At 45.9% G+C, this 13,076-nt stretch overlaps 1 protein-coding gene across 2 annotated transcripts; it reads right to left on the bottom strand.

Annotated features, from left to right (window-relative positions):
• Nucleotides 1–1,977: 1,977 nt before the first annotated feature.
• On the bottom strand, nt 1,978–12,498 carry GINS4 (GINS complex subunit 4). 2 transcript variants are annotated; one of them, XM_083456654.1, is made up of 7 exons: nt 11,789–12,171; nt 11,018–11,104; nt 9,128–9,241; nt 8,504–8,601; nt 7,616–7,704; nt 4,060–4,150; nt 1,978–2,626 (listed from the first exon to the last, which is right to left on the bottom strand). In XM_083456654.1, exons 1-7 carry the CDS (start codon nt 11,849–11,851, stop codon nt 2,530–2,532), a joined length of 639 nt encoding a protein of 212 aa, XP_083312780.1. In that variant the 5' UTR covers nt 11,852–12,171; the 3' UTR covers nt 1,978–2,529. The 2 variants fall into 2 exon arrangements, with proteins under 2 accessions (XP_083312780.1, XP_083312781.1); XM_083456655.1 differs by lacking the exon at nt 11,018–11,104 and having other exon boundaries at nt 11,789–12,498.
• Between the last annotated feature and the right edge of the window lie 578 nt (nt 12,499–13,076).

The raw sequence follows: 13,076 nt of genomic DNA, 5'->3' as shown, positions 1-13,076 counted from the left end.
TTTCCTGTTAATTGTGTTGCTTTGACTGTGTACTTTATATTTGACTTTCTTCAGAAATATTTGATTATGCGTTGTTTTATTGATTAATATGCTGTAAACCACTTTGAGATTTTTCTTAAAAATATAAAGTGGTTTAGAAATGAAATAATAATAATAATCTAGAAGGAAAACTCTGGGCCGAAACCTCTGCTGCTTTGTGGGACATCTTTGGGAGCAGAGTCCCTCAGATGGGGACGCTTGATGGCACCTTCTACGCCTCCTTACAGCAACTCCTACTTAATATATGTAATATTATACAGTCATACCTCATGTTGCATCTGCTTCAGGTTACGTCTTTTCAAGTGGCATCCCGCGGCAACCCAGAAGTACTGGAACAGTTACTTCTGGGTTTTGCTGCTTGTGCATGCGCAGAAACGCTAAATCGCGCAGCACTTCTGGATGCGAACGCTTTGAGTTGTGGACGTGCCTCCGGGACGGATTATGTCTGCAACTCGAGGTTCCACTGTATTTAATATATATAATATTAAAATCAACGATAAGCTAAAAACTCAAAAAACATAGTGGCATTCTGCATACCTGGATAGGCTTGTCTGAACAAAGTTGTGACTTGCAGGTGCCAAAAAGTTTTAGACAGACGGTGCTGTCCTGGTGTCAATAGGCAGGGCATTCTGGAGTGCGGTGCTGCCACATGAAAAGAGATCTTTCTTACAAATGCAAAAGGGGTATTTGGGCTGCTGTAACAGTGTCAGGGCTGCAGATCCAAGTGGTCAAGGGGGTGTTCTGTGGGGTAAGGAGATCATGCAGGTGAACCAGTGCCAACTTGCTAAGGGCCGCATATACTAAGAGTGGCACCTTGAATGTGCAACAGCAAATCAGCTGTTTTTCGAGAAAGGGCCCTACTTCTGTGGTAGAGCTCATGTCTTGGATGCAGGTCCTGGGCTCCATTCGTAGCCACTTCAAGCAGAGCTGGGAGTCCCACATTCAAAATGCCAGACAGTGCAAACAATATTGATCTAGATGAGCCAGTGCCCCGACTCTGCGGAAGGTCGCTTGCTATGCTCAAGGGACTTTGCTGGCCTCCAGCAGACCTAGACTGGAAGAGCAAGGCCCCCACTTCCTCTAATTAGCCTCGTGCTGCTGGCTAATCCTCCAGGCAAGCAGCCTTGACGTGAACACAGGAGACAAAGCTGCTAAAAACCGCGGCTGCCCATGCGCCGCCCTCTCCCAAGTGTCCACCTGGACAGTAACTGGCAAACGCTGGGGCAGAGGGATTCCCGATGCCCCGTGAAAGTCCAGGGGAAACCACTCCGCAGAATTCCCTGCGCTGTCCCCTTTGCAGCGGCCATTCCTTCCCCACACGCTAACCAAGCCGACCACCAAGGAAGCCAATTGCCCAAAGGCTTCCGCTGCCTCGAACTTCTTGCTGCGTCCTCACTTGACCCCACGGCAACATCAGAAGCAAGGGCACCCGAAGGTGTTTTGTGAGAAGGACCCACAGCTGAGCAGTGTGGCACCTACTTTGCCACAGAAACCCAAGAAAGCTGCTGCCAGTCAGTGTAGACAATACTGAGGTAGATGGACTGAGTAAGGCACCTTCCTATGTTCCTACAATCAGGTGAGTATTATTATCATTAATTAAGTTTGTATATATACCATCCCTTATCCAAAGATCACAGGACACTTCACAAGATAAAAATACAAAATGAGATCACAAAAAGACCGTTGATCTAGCTCAGTATTGCCTCCACTGACTGGAACCAAGAGGCTTAGAAAGAGGGCAGGCACTGAACGGAGGGCAAGAACAACGCCCCTGCGGACACCTCCCTAACCAGGAATCTGCTTCCAGGACCTCTGTGTGCCAAGCAACTGCTCTGCCCCGACCTATGGCCCTTCCCAACACCCAGTGCGAGGGCAGCGCTGATGCATGGTTAGGGATGGATGGAGAACACCCTTGAAAGAGGTGGAAACAATGGACCCTCCTGGAACAAGCTGCTCTGCTTTAATATCCTCAAAAGTTGTTTCTGGCCTTGCAAGAAGTGACTGGTGTTCTCTGACGTCACCCAGGGAGCTACTGCAGAAGTCAAGCTGAAAAGGAAGGGATGCTGGGCCCAGTCACCGCCTTGGAGGAGGCACACCTTCCTTCCAGGCACACTTGGCAGGCACAGTTCTCTCAGCTTCTGCAGGAACTGGGCAGCAATGCCCAGAACAGATCCAGTGAGACACTGCCATCTTCTGGAGATGCAACAGAACAGCAGCTGTGCCTCTTTTTGAAGCCAGACCGCCTAGGAAGTCAAGCTTCCCTACCTCCAAAATCCTCCTTCCAGGGATAACAGCCCTTCTTTCCTGTCTGCTGGGGACATTCCCCCTGACATGATGTCAAGTTGCTATTTTAGCTTTATCAAGAGTCGTCCAGATGCCAGCAAGCCAAGGGAGGTGAATTACCAGGAACTAGACAGAGATGGTCACCAGGCAGTCCTTTTGATGTGGGATAAATATTCGCTTCAGCATTTGCAAGCATCTGCATGCTGCTTAGATGAGCTGAACTGCCCCAGAAGCCACCAGGGGAGCAATGGTTTGGTATCTGATCAGATGCTGAGAGTCTTCATCCAGGTCAATCACATATTCTCTGAAAGAGACAGACCATAATAAGGTTAGGTAAGGTTGCAATCCTATGTACACTTACGTTTGAGCATAGTAGGAATTTCTTCCTAATTAGAGATATGTTGGATTGATTTGCATGCTAGTTACTAGGAATTTATTAAACTCAACTGGGGCACTAATTTCCATCTATCTCTCTGAGGTCACTGTGAAAATATATTTTCAAATGTCAAAGATCTGCAAATATTTACACACACTTAACAACAGGGTGGAGAACTCATGTCGCTATGTATATTGTTGGCCTCCAACTGCCATCCTGTAAGCCTGGCCAGGGATAAGGTGGGAACTGTAGGCCAACATCTAGAGAGCCACAGGTTCCCCAGCCTCTCTCAAAAACCGTCAAGCCTTTCCAAGCAGAAGGACTTGAAGCCTCACAAATCAGGCTTAACACCCACGACATATTTAAAGAAATCCATTTCCATTGGCATTCAGATACATACGGCCCCTGGCAGTGGAGGAAAAACAGAGACAGCCGCTGTAGCCAGAAGCCCTTGAGAGATGGGTGAATACAGAATAAGGCTCATTCATTTTCAAAGCCAACCAGGTTTAGGGCCCTTGCTTCATATTGCAGCAGCAGCAAGTTCCACATTTTCACTATTTGCTGTGTAACGAAGGAAGCAGGGGAGCAACGGCCAAACCCTACTGGGCTGCTCCTGAGAAAGCTGACGATCTGTTGTTTTTACCCTGCTTTTCTGTCCATGGACATACAAAGCAGTTTGCAATTCTCAAATCAACTATAACAAAACCCTGAAACATAAACAGCCATCCTTGTTTAGAAAATAACATTTAAGACAGCAGCTGATGGAAGCCAACCAAGCACCTTTAGTGGTTTAGCTCAGCCTCAGTGCACAAAGCCCAAGAAGTCGCTACAATCCTGCCTGTTGTGTAAGCCGCTAGAGGTTTCAAAAAGGCAAAGGGACATGCCGAATATCAGCCGCAAGGAAGCAAAGAGACACACCTAGCAAGCAGGTGCAAAGGCTTCTCTTTTTCAGAAGTCGTGCACCTTGTTGGAGGCTCCTTGGAACAACGGCTTGAACAGGAGTTTGTCCTGCTGGGGTGGACGGGAGTAGCAGCCTTAAACATCGACACTGTTCGACAGTGGAATTTGCTGCCAAGGAGTGTGGTGGAGTCTCCTTCTTTGGAGGTCTTTAAGCAGAGGCTTGACAACCATATGTCAGGAGTGCTCTGATGGTGTTTCCTGCTTGGCAGGGGGTTGGACTCGATGGCCCTTGTGGTCTCTTCCAACTCTATTATTCTATCTGGAAAGCACCAGGCTGGGAAAGGCTGGTGGAGGGAACTTCTCTGGGGAGATTGTTTGGATGCTGGTGTTTGGGCTCATCCCTTCCTTTTTGGGGTACTGACAAGCTCAGCAAGCTCCATTCTTGGGAGTCTCTTTCCTACCTCTGCTCATCAGTCTCTGGTTCCACCAGGATATTCTCCTGTCTCTCTTTCACCCGCAGGAATACGAAGGAATCCAGATTCGGTTTGGGTACTGTAAGGAAACACACAGAGAGGGAAAGGCTTCTCCATCAAAATTGTCTGCAAAGCACTCCTCCAAGGGGAGACTGTCACTCCATCATCTGGGAGTGAGACAGATTGACTTCTCTGGAGACTTCAAGGAGCGTGACTAACAAGTACAGCGCCATCCAGAGCGGGGACTGGGAAACGGAGTATCAGAATGACGGAATATTGGGGCAGATCTTGATGAATTGCTTTACAGTGCAACCAAAAAGCCTTATATCCAAAAGCCTTATAAATTCCTGACAGATGCTTTGAAAAGTAATCACATCCCAAATAGATGGGAATTCCCGGAAGGGGTATCTTTTACGTATAAAGGTAAGAAACAAAGGTGCAGAGATACATCGGAAGTGGAGAAATTCTGGAGAAAGTCTAAAAAACAACTAGGAGAAGCGGAGCCCTTGACAGGAGAAGGGGAGGAAACTCCCTAGGATACAGGTGAAAAATAAGAAGAGATACAAAAGCAACAAGATTCATAATTCAATAATTAGAAATAATAAAATTATAACATAAATCAGAATGGCAGATTCAAAAGTATAAATATGACGTTGATATGAGAACAGAACAATAAGAATATGATTTAAAGATACCAAAAAGTTGAGAAAAGAGTAGAAGAAGCAGGAGAAGATATTATGTTAAAATAAACCAGAAGAGGAAGTTGAGGGAAGTCGTATGGGGGGAGGGGGAAACTGGGGAATGATATTATTGTTATATAATGTGACATTTTGATGTTTAAAAATGTATAACCCAATAAATTTTTTAAAGGAATTTTAACTTTCTTTAAAATAGTGGATAACTTTAATTTGATTGGTATTTGGAGATTTAAACACCCACTGGAGAGAGAATTTACATTTTTCTCAGAACTGTATTGGTCTACCAGAAGAATTGACTCAGTATGGCTCTCTAGAGAATTATCAATACAAACCAAAAAAATAGAGATACAACCAAGAACACTTTCAGACCATAATTCAATAATACTTGAATTTAAAGGAGAAAAATATTGCCTGTTTAGATGGAGATTAAATGAAGGACTTTTAGATAATCAAAATGTTTTACAAAAAGCAGAAAAAGTCCTGAGGGATTATTCTAAATTAAATTTAAATCAAGAAACAAATATAAAGATGGTCTGGGATGCCAATAAAGCTGTATTGAGAGGCTATTTTATCCAACAAAATGCCTACCAGAAAAAGATTAGAGAAGGGAAATACTGGAAGAATTGATTAAAAATAAGAAACGGTTAAAAAAACTGGGAAAGAATCAATAAAACAAATAATAAAAACGTTACAATATTCAATGATAATAAATCAGGAGATAGAGTAGAAAATAAAAAGGATGAAACAGAAAAATTTTGAATATGGCAACAAGCCAGGTAAGTTACTGGCATGGCAGTTAAGGTAAAAACAGGGCACAAATTTAATAAACAAATTAAATATAGAGGGGAAAGTAGCAGACAATCTGAAAGATAAGATTGCAATTTGTAAGGTATTATACAGATCTATACAGAGCTGGTACTGAAAATAAAGAGAAAATTGAAGAATATTTAAGCAAAATAAATTACCAAAAATTGCAAAAGAATTTTTTTTAAAAAAAAATGCGCCAGTAATGGTGCTGGAGGTGCAAGATGCAGTTAAATAAGCTAAAATAGGTAAAATGCTAGGACCAGACGGATTGTCAGCATTATAAAAAAATTACAAGACTTTCTGGTACAACTGCTTGCAGATGTAATGAATGGGATTTTAAATATTGGGAAAGTAATAGAGTCTTGGAAAGAGGCCTATACAGTGGTACCTCGGTTTATAGACGCTTCAGGTTACAGACTCTGCTAACCCAGAAATAGTACCTCGGGTTAAGAACTTTGCTTCAGGATGAGAACAGAAATCGTGCGGCAACGGGAAGCCCCATTAGCTAAAGTGGTACCTCAGGTTAAGAACAGTTTCAGGTTAAAAACGGATCTCCGGAACGAATTAAGTTCTTAACCCGAGATACTACTGTATTACTTTGATTCCAATGCACGATACGGATGTACTTTTAGTTAAAAATTACAGGCCAATTTCTCGATTAAATAATGATTACAAATTATTTGCCAATATACTTGCAAACTGAATGAAAAGGGTTAATGGATTTAATTCATATTGATCAGGCCGGTTTCTTACCAGGCCGCCAGATGAAGGACAACATAAGGAATATAACTGACATTATAGAATATCAGGAGGGCAGGAATGAAAAACAAGTAGCATTAATGCTTATAGATGCAGAGAAGGCCTTTGATAATATTTCATGGACTTTTAAGAAGAAGACAATAGAAATGATGAACTTTGGGGAGGCATTCAGCAGAGGTATTGAAGCAATTTACTCAGATCAACAGGCTATGCTGATTGTGAATAATGTGATAACTGAAAAATGCAAAATAACAAAGAGGACAAGGTAAGGGTGTCCCTTGTCACCGTTATTGTTTATTTTAGTGTTAGAAACCCTGGCGAGAAACCTAAGATTTGATGAGACAATAAGAGGTAGGAAGAAAAGCATATAAACTAAAAGCTTTTGCAGATGACCTTGTGATTACTGTAGAAGATCCCAAGAGCAGTATACCAAAGGTTTTGGAGAGGATCCTGGAATTTGATAAGGTATCAGGTTTCAAATTAAATAAAAATAAGCTCTTGGTGAAAAACATGACAGGGCAATATAAAAAGGACTTACAACAAACTACAGATTTAAATATAGCTAAAAAAGCTAAGTATTTAGGTGTATGGTATACAGCGAAGAATATAAATATATATAAATACAATTGTGTAAATATTTGCAAATAAATAAAGAGGAACCTAGAGATTTGGGGAAGGATGCATTTATCTTTTGGGGGAAGAATATCACTGATAAAAATGAATGTTTTGTCAAGAATCTTATTTCTATTTCATCCAGTACCTGCAATCAGCGGTGCAGGACACTTCAAGGAATGGCAAAAAGATCTTTCCAGATTTATATGGCAGGGGAAGAAACCAAGGAAAAAATATAAACTGTTAAGAGACACTAAAGAAAGACTGGGCTTCGCCCTGCCAGATTTAAAATTATATTATGAAGCGTCCTGTATCTGTTGGTTCAGGAATGGATAATTTTGAAAAATGCAGGTATTTTAGACTTAGGGCAAGATAACAGATTTGGATGGCATGTATATTTATGGTATGAAAAAGCAAAGGTACACAAAGGACCGCATGGAGACCATGTGGTAACTTCCAGACGTTGCTCTGATCCCCAACTCCCCACCCACCCGGTCCAGCTTGGCCAGTGGTCAGTGATGGTGGGACCTAGAGCCCCACAAGAGCTGGAGCGCATCACGTTGCCAACCCTGTAAGCCCCTCGGAACAAGGACCTGCCTCTTAACTTCTGCAAAGCCACGTGGTGGGGAGTATTTGGATGGCCCACTGCCCAGTCCAGCCTCGCTTACCAGACTTCAGGAGATCCACCTTCTGCAGGTTGGGAGGCATGTGCTTCAAGGCCACGTTTCTGAGATGAGCCTCGACGTTCGCCATGTACCTGCAAGAAAGTCACAGTCGTGGGCTTTTCCTGGGAAAGGGAGAAGCGTCAGAGCGGCACAAGCATGCAGCCATCCCAAGAACAAGGAGCAGCCAAGAAGCAGGGGGTCTCCTCCTTCTGCCACTCCCAAACTCTGTGAGGGGAAGGAATCTCCAAACAACTCTCAGCTCTCTTATCCTATGGCTTGGAGGAAGCCATGACTGTTTAAAGCGGCATTGCAGCAGCTTAAAGGTGTGGTGCAAAGGGGGGGGGCGGGAGCCCCTTGTGCCCGTGTAGAACTCAGCAGGGAGGAGTCTGGGGACCAAGTGAGAATTAGCTGGCCCCATCCGCCGTCGGCCCAGTCCCAACTCTTACCAGCCACCATGGCATCCTCAGATGCTTTTACCTGGCTGGATCTGTAGCAATGCGTACCTGGACTGAGATACATGGGTATGGGGTGTGTAGAAAGCTTTGGCTTTTGTACGGTTGGATTCTGCCAATGGTATTCACATGAGCTGTGGGCTGTACCAGCAACATTTGTTGCTGGTACAGCCCACCACTGGAAGGTCATCCATGAGGGAATGTGGCCCCCTCCCCCTGCCACTATAGAGCATGCTGTTGTTAAAGGCACAGAAGCCGGCCAGCCTTTCTTTCTGATCAGTTGGCAACCCTAGTTTTGTGTCTGTATGTTAAATTTTTGGCAGCTAGTCCAGGCCACCTGGAAGATGCACAATGCAACTGAAATTAAGAACACAGAAATGAGGGGCGAGAGCCACCGGTTGCTTTCACCTTCCTGCCTCCCCATGGCCCACTCACTCACTCTTTGGCAAAGGCAAACTCTTCCGGTGATAGGAGGGCTGGCTCCCCCTCTGCCCGAGTCTTCTCCTTCTCCAGGACATGGGGAAAGTATTTCTCAATCTGCAAGCGGAAATAAATGGCGTAAGAACTGCTAAGCGGGCTACACGCTGCAACAGACTTGGACATGGCAATAATAGAGAAGGAACCTGGGACCTCTTGCAAGCAAGGCCTACTCTCTGCCCATGAGCTCTGCCCCTCATTTTATTGCTACTGCTGTACACACACACGATTCCTCTTCTGAGGACCAGCAAAGGTTTCCAAATATTCTTCAAAGGCTATCCCGTGCATAACATATTGCAGCAGTTGATCAGAGGTTACCAAGGCTAGCCCTCCACGGCCCTTTAGCCTCCTTGCACACTCCCTCTGTCTGTCTCTCTCTAGAGAAGGGAGGCTGGAAGCACTTGCCAATTCTGGCTGAAAATATGGGAGATCATTCTCTACCTTACTAAGCTGTACAACAGGTAGCAGAAGACACACCAAGAAAGTTGATGTGACATGTGACCTCTGCATGGAAATCACGCTCACAGCGACTCACCTATTTAGAGCAGAGAGCAGCACCTCTAAGCAAAACGCAGCTGGCCCTTACCTTCCGTAGGCGGCAGCGCAGGTAGCTGCTGAGGATGTAACGGATCCTCTCGACCTCCATGCGGTGAATGCTGACCTTGAGATCACCTCTCTCGGCCCGTTTCAGATTCGCCTCCTGTCACACACATAAAATCAGAAGTTCTGCACCGAGGAAGAAGGCACAGTCGGCCAAACCCTTTCGTCTGCGCAGCTGCGACATTCGCTCACATGGAAGGACGCAGGGGCAGAAATTGATGCCCAGCCTCCAGCTGTTCCTATTCCTTGGTCACACACCAGTGTGATGCAGTGTGCCTCCTTCAAAGTAAGACACAGACTCCCTAACATGGGGATAGTGAATCAAGACATACACCCTTAAGGAAGGGCAGCTAACCCATAGCCTGAAGGTTATGTTCAGTCCCTCTAAGGTTATGTACTGGCCCCCATGAGACCTCCTGTAATGCGTCAATTACAAAAAGATTTTTTAAAAATAGCTCTTATGGGCCTTCCCACTGTGAGGCCATAGAAATTTTGTGCTGACCCCGTGCAATTTTTTTTAAAAAAAGTAATACAGGCGGCCACCGTTCCTGGCCCCCTGTGCGTCGGCGGAGTATGCAATTGGCCACTCACCTTGCCCCTGTTCTGCCCTCTTCTACCCACATGCTGGCAGTTGTGTGCCAACTGGATGCATGCAAAATTGTCGCCGCCTGCAATTACTTTTTTAAAAAACAAACAAACCCAATTGCTTCCATAGGTTCCTCACTATGACGAGAAATGTTTCTGGTGCTGTACACCTACCCACCCACCCACCCACCCACCCACCCACCTAACTTTCCCGTTTGAAAAACTTATGCAAGCATGAGACATACATCTCTCTCTATGCATAAAGTAAATTATTTCTTTATACAGGAACCCGATGCCCACCAAAAGGTCATTGTAGCCCCCCAATATCTTTCCATTTTAAAGGGCCTTTTTTTTTTTGCTGACCATTCCCATGCCTCCTGCTCTGATTCTGCAATGCCAAAGGAATTTACCGGCCTTATACAGACTCAAACCATTGATGCATACTGCCTTGTTCTGTATTGTGTCCAGTGACTGACAATGGCTCTCCAGGGTTTCAGACAGGGAATATCTCCAGTCCTACCTGTGATGCCTTTGAGGACCAAACCTGGGACCAGACTCTGCATGCAAAGAAGATGCTCTGCCTTAGGGCTACAGCCTTTCCCCACAATGTAATGCGGTGTCTTTTAGATTGACCAAAGTCCATTTTACATGTGGCCCCCAGAAGGCTGGCTGCCTGCCTGCGGGTCCATGTGGCCTCGGCCCTCAAAGGGTTAGCCACGCCTGCCTTAAGCGTTCATCTGGGCATGGCTTTTTCCTTTTTTTTTTTTTTATAAATATTTTATTGAGTTTTACAAAAAAGATAAAACAACATATAATGAACAAACCAAAACAGAAAAAATACACAGTTACACAAACACCTAACAACAAAAAAATATAAAAGAAAAAGGACAAAGAAAAAATAACAGAAATAAAAACAATTTTATCTTCATACTGTTTCTTGCTTTAACTTATTTCTCCGACTTCCCCAGACCTCCCTTCCCTATATTCCATATCATATATTCAGACAACAAATCCCTTCCCTCTTTCTTAATTGATTTTTATCTTAATTTAAGTATCTTAATATAATTTAATCCTCTTGTATCTTAAAATATTAGATCTTTTGATTTTAGAGCTTTTTGCTAGTAACCTTTTACATTCAATCTGATGTCATTCTAACATTCATTAATCTTATAATACTTCTGTAGATAGTCTTTAAACTTCCTCCAATCTTCTTTCACCGTCTCTTCTCCCTGGGCATGGCTTTTTCCAAACAAACAGAGTTAAGGTCCCTCCCATCTGCCCCACATATTACCATGTGCTCCAGTTGCTCGACCACACAGTCCACCACTTCTGACTTGCTCTCCAGCAGCTCAGGGGAAAACTTCTCATTCATCCAGGCCTGGAGAGCAGAAACAGCCAATGGGCATTGCGGTGGTGGTACCAATTTTCCCAGCCTCCTTTATAACACCCTGAATTCAAGGTCCTTACAAGACTGCGGCGCAAATTTGCATATGGTTATCTATGCACACAGATGCAAATTTAAGTCATGCTTTTCAATGGATTTGTGGGAGAGGCTGGGGATGTCATTGGTTTCCTCTGCTTTTGTTCTTGTTTCTCCTTATATCTTTTGGGGTTTTATCTTGTGTTTTTGAGCTGTGAACCACCCTGAGGTCTCTGGATATAGAACCTTAGCAAATAACAAGTAACATATAATATATAAGCACACACACATGCTCATGGACATGGTTTTATCTAAACCACTTTGCGGGTTTTGTTGATTTAGTAGCATACAAGCAATGAGCGTTTCGGGTGCATCACCACTGGGCACCCCGCTCTCGCCGCGGAGGGGAGAGGGCTCGGGGCTCCCGCAGAGGCGCCCGCTTGGCCGCGGAGATCCGGGCCGCCCTTGGCCAGGGGCTCCCCGGGCGGGTCGCCAGCCTCGTCTGCCGGGACGCCCCGCTCGGGCCGAGGCCCCGCCGCCCCGACGGGAATGCGGCCTCGGCGGCGCCCGGGCCCCCGCAGCCCCCGGGCACAGTCAGCCCGCCCCCGCCCCCCGAGACCCGGGCGTCCGCGCCTCTCCCACCTGCTCCAGGCTCCGGAGCAGCTCCGCCGGGGTCAGCAGCACCTCCTCGCCCGAGTCCGCCATGGCGCCGCGCGGGAAAAGCCGGAGCGCCCCGCCCCGGACGCAGAGGCCTCTTCAAGGCGCCGCCGCCGCCGCCCGGCCTGTCTTCCCGGCAGCGGGACCCCGAGCCTGCCGGGCGAGCGCGAAGATTCAAGGAGCGCCGAAGAAACGTTGACACATATACTATGAATTACTCAATTAATTAATTCACCCGCAGATAAGAAGATGAGAGCCTGGGCAGAGGATGCCTTGCTTCATGGGATCAGGAAGAAATGAAGCAGCAGCGTTGTCCCTTGAGCCTATTCTAAAGTACTGTAGTTGCTTCTGCGTTAGAAATGACAGCTGGGAGTGGTGCTTTTTGTTTTCCTGGGTATTGTTTATCAATTAAAACAAAAAGGTGAAGAAATTTGTATCCTGAAAGTGTGGCTCAGAGAAATAAGTTGAAGAGTCACCTCCCTAGGGCGGGATGAGGAGAGAACACCCAGCAGCACCTTTTAACTTAGGGTTACCAGATGTCCCCGTTTCCAGGGGACAGTCCCCGGATTTGCGAATAAGTCCCCAGACAAATTCCATCCCCGGAATGTCCCCAGATTTCATCAAACATCCCCGGGAAACGCAGTCTCAGCAGCCCGGAGCAGTTGGCTCTGGCTGGCTTCAGGAGCTGCTCGGAGGTCCCCATATGATGGTGGTGCAGGGGCTCCACCTTCCGGGCTGCCTCCACCTTCCCTGACCCCAGCAACTCAGTTGGGAAGGGAGGCTTCACGCTGCCCATCAGAGCTTGCGTGCAAGCAGGAGTGGGATTGGGGCTGCTCCGATGGGAAGAGAGGCATCGCGCTGCCCAAGCCTTCGGCCCTCCTTTGCCTTTCACATTCCATTCCCCACCACCACCGAAAAACCAACAACTCAGGGGCTGCCCAGGCTCATGGAGAAAGGAGATAGAAGCCTCAGAGGAAGGGGAAACGTGGCAGTTGAGGTGGCGGCCGCCCCTCTGCCACCGCCATTCTGCAGCATCAATGTCCCAAACATAGTATTTATTTATTTCATTTAAAGTGTCCCCGGATTCATTGAAAAAAATCTGGTAACCTTATCTTAACTCCCATCTCATGCTCTGTTGTCAGAACTAGAAAATCTGCTGTACAATAGGACAGGTTGGGGCACAGAAAATAGCTTGGGATCTACCGGGAGATCTCTGGCTGATTTGCAGGAAAGCAGAAGCCAATTCCAACTCATTGTGCATAAGCAAAACAAC

The sequence above is a fragment of the Podarcis tiliguerta genome, assembly GCF_965153285.1.
Source record: "Podarcis tiliguerta genome assembly, chromosome: 8".
Classification (NCBI taxonomy): Eukaryota; Metazoa; Chordata; class Lepidosauria; order Squamata; family Lacertidae; genus Podarcis; species Podarcis tiliguerta.
Note: the sequence above shows the minus strand (reverse complement) of the source record. Positions and strands in the feature narration are given on the sequence as shown.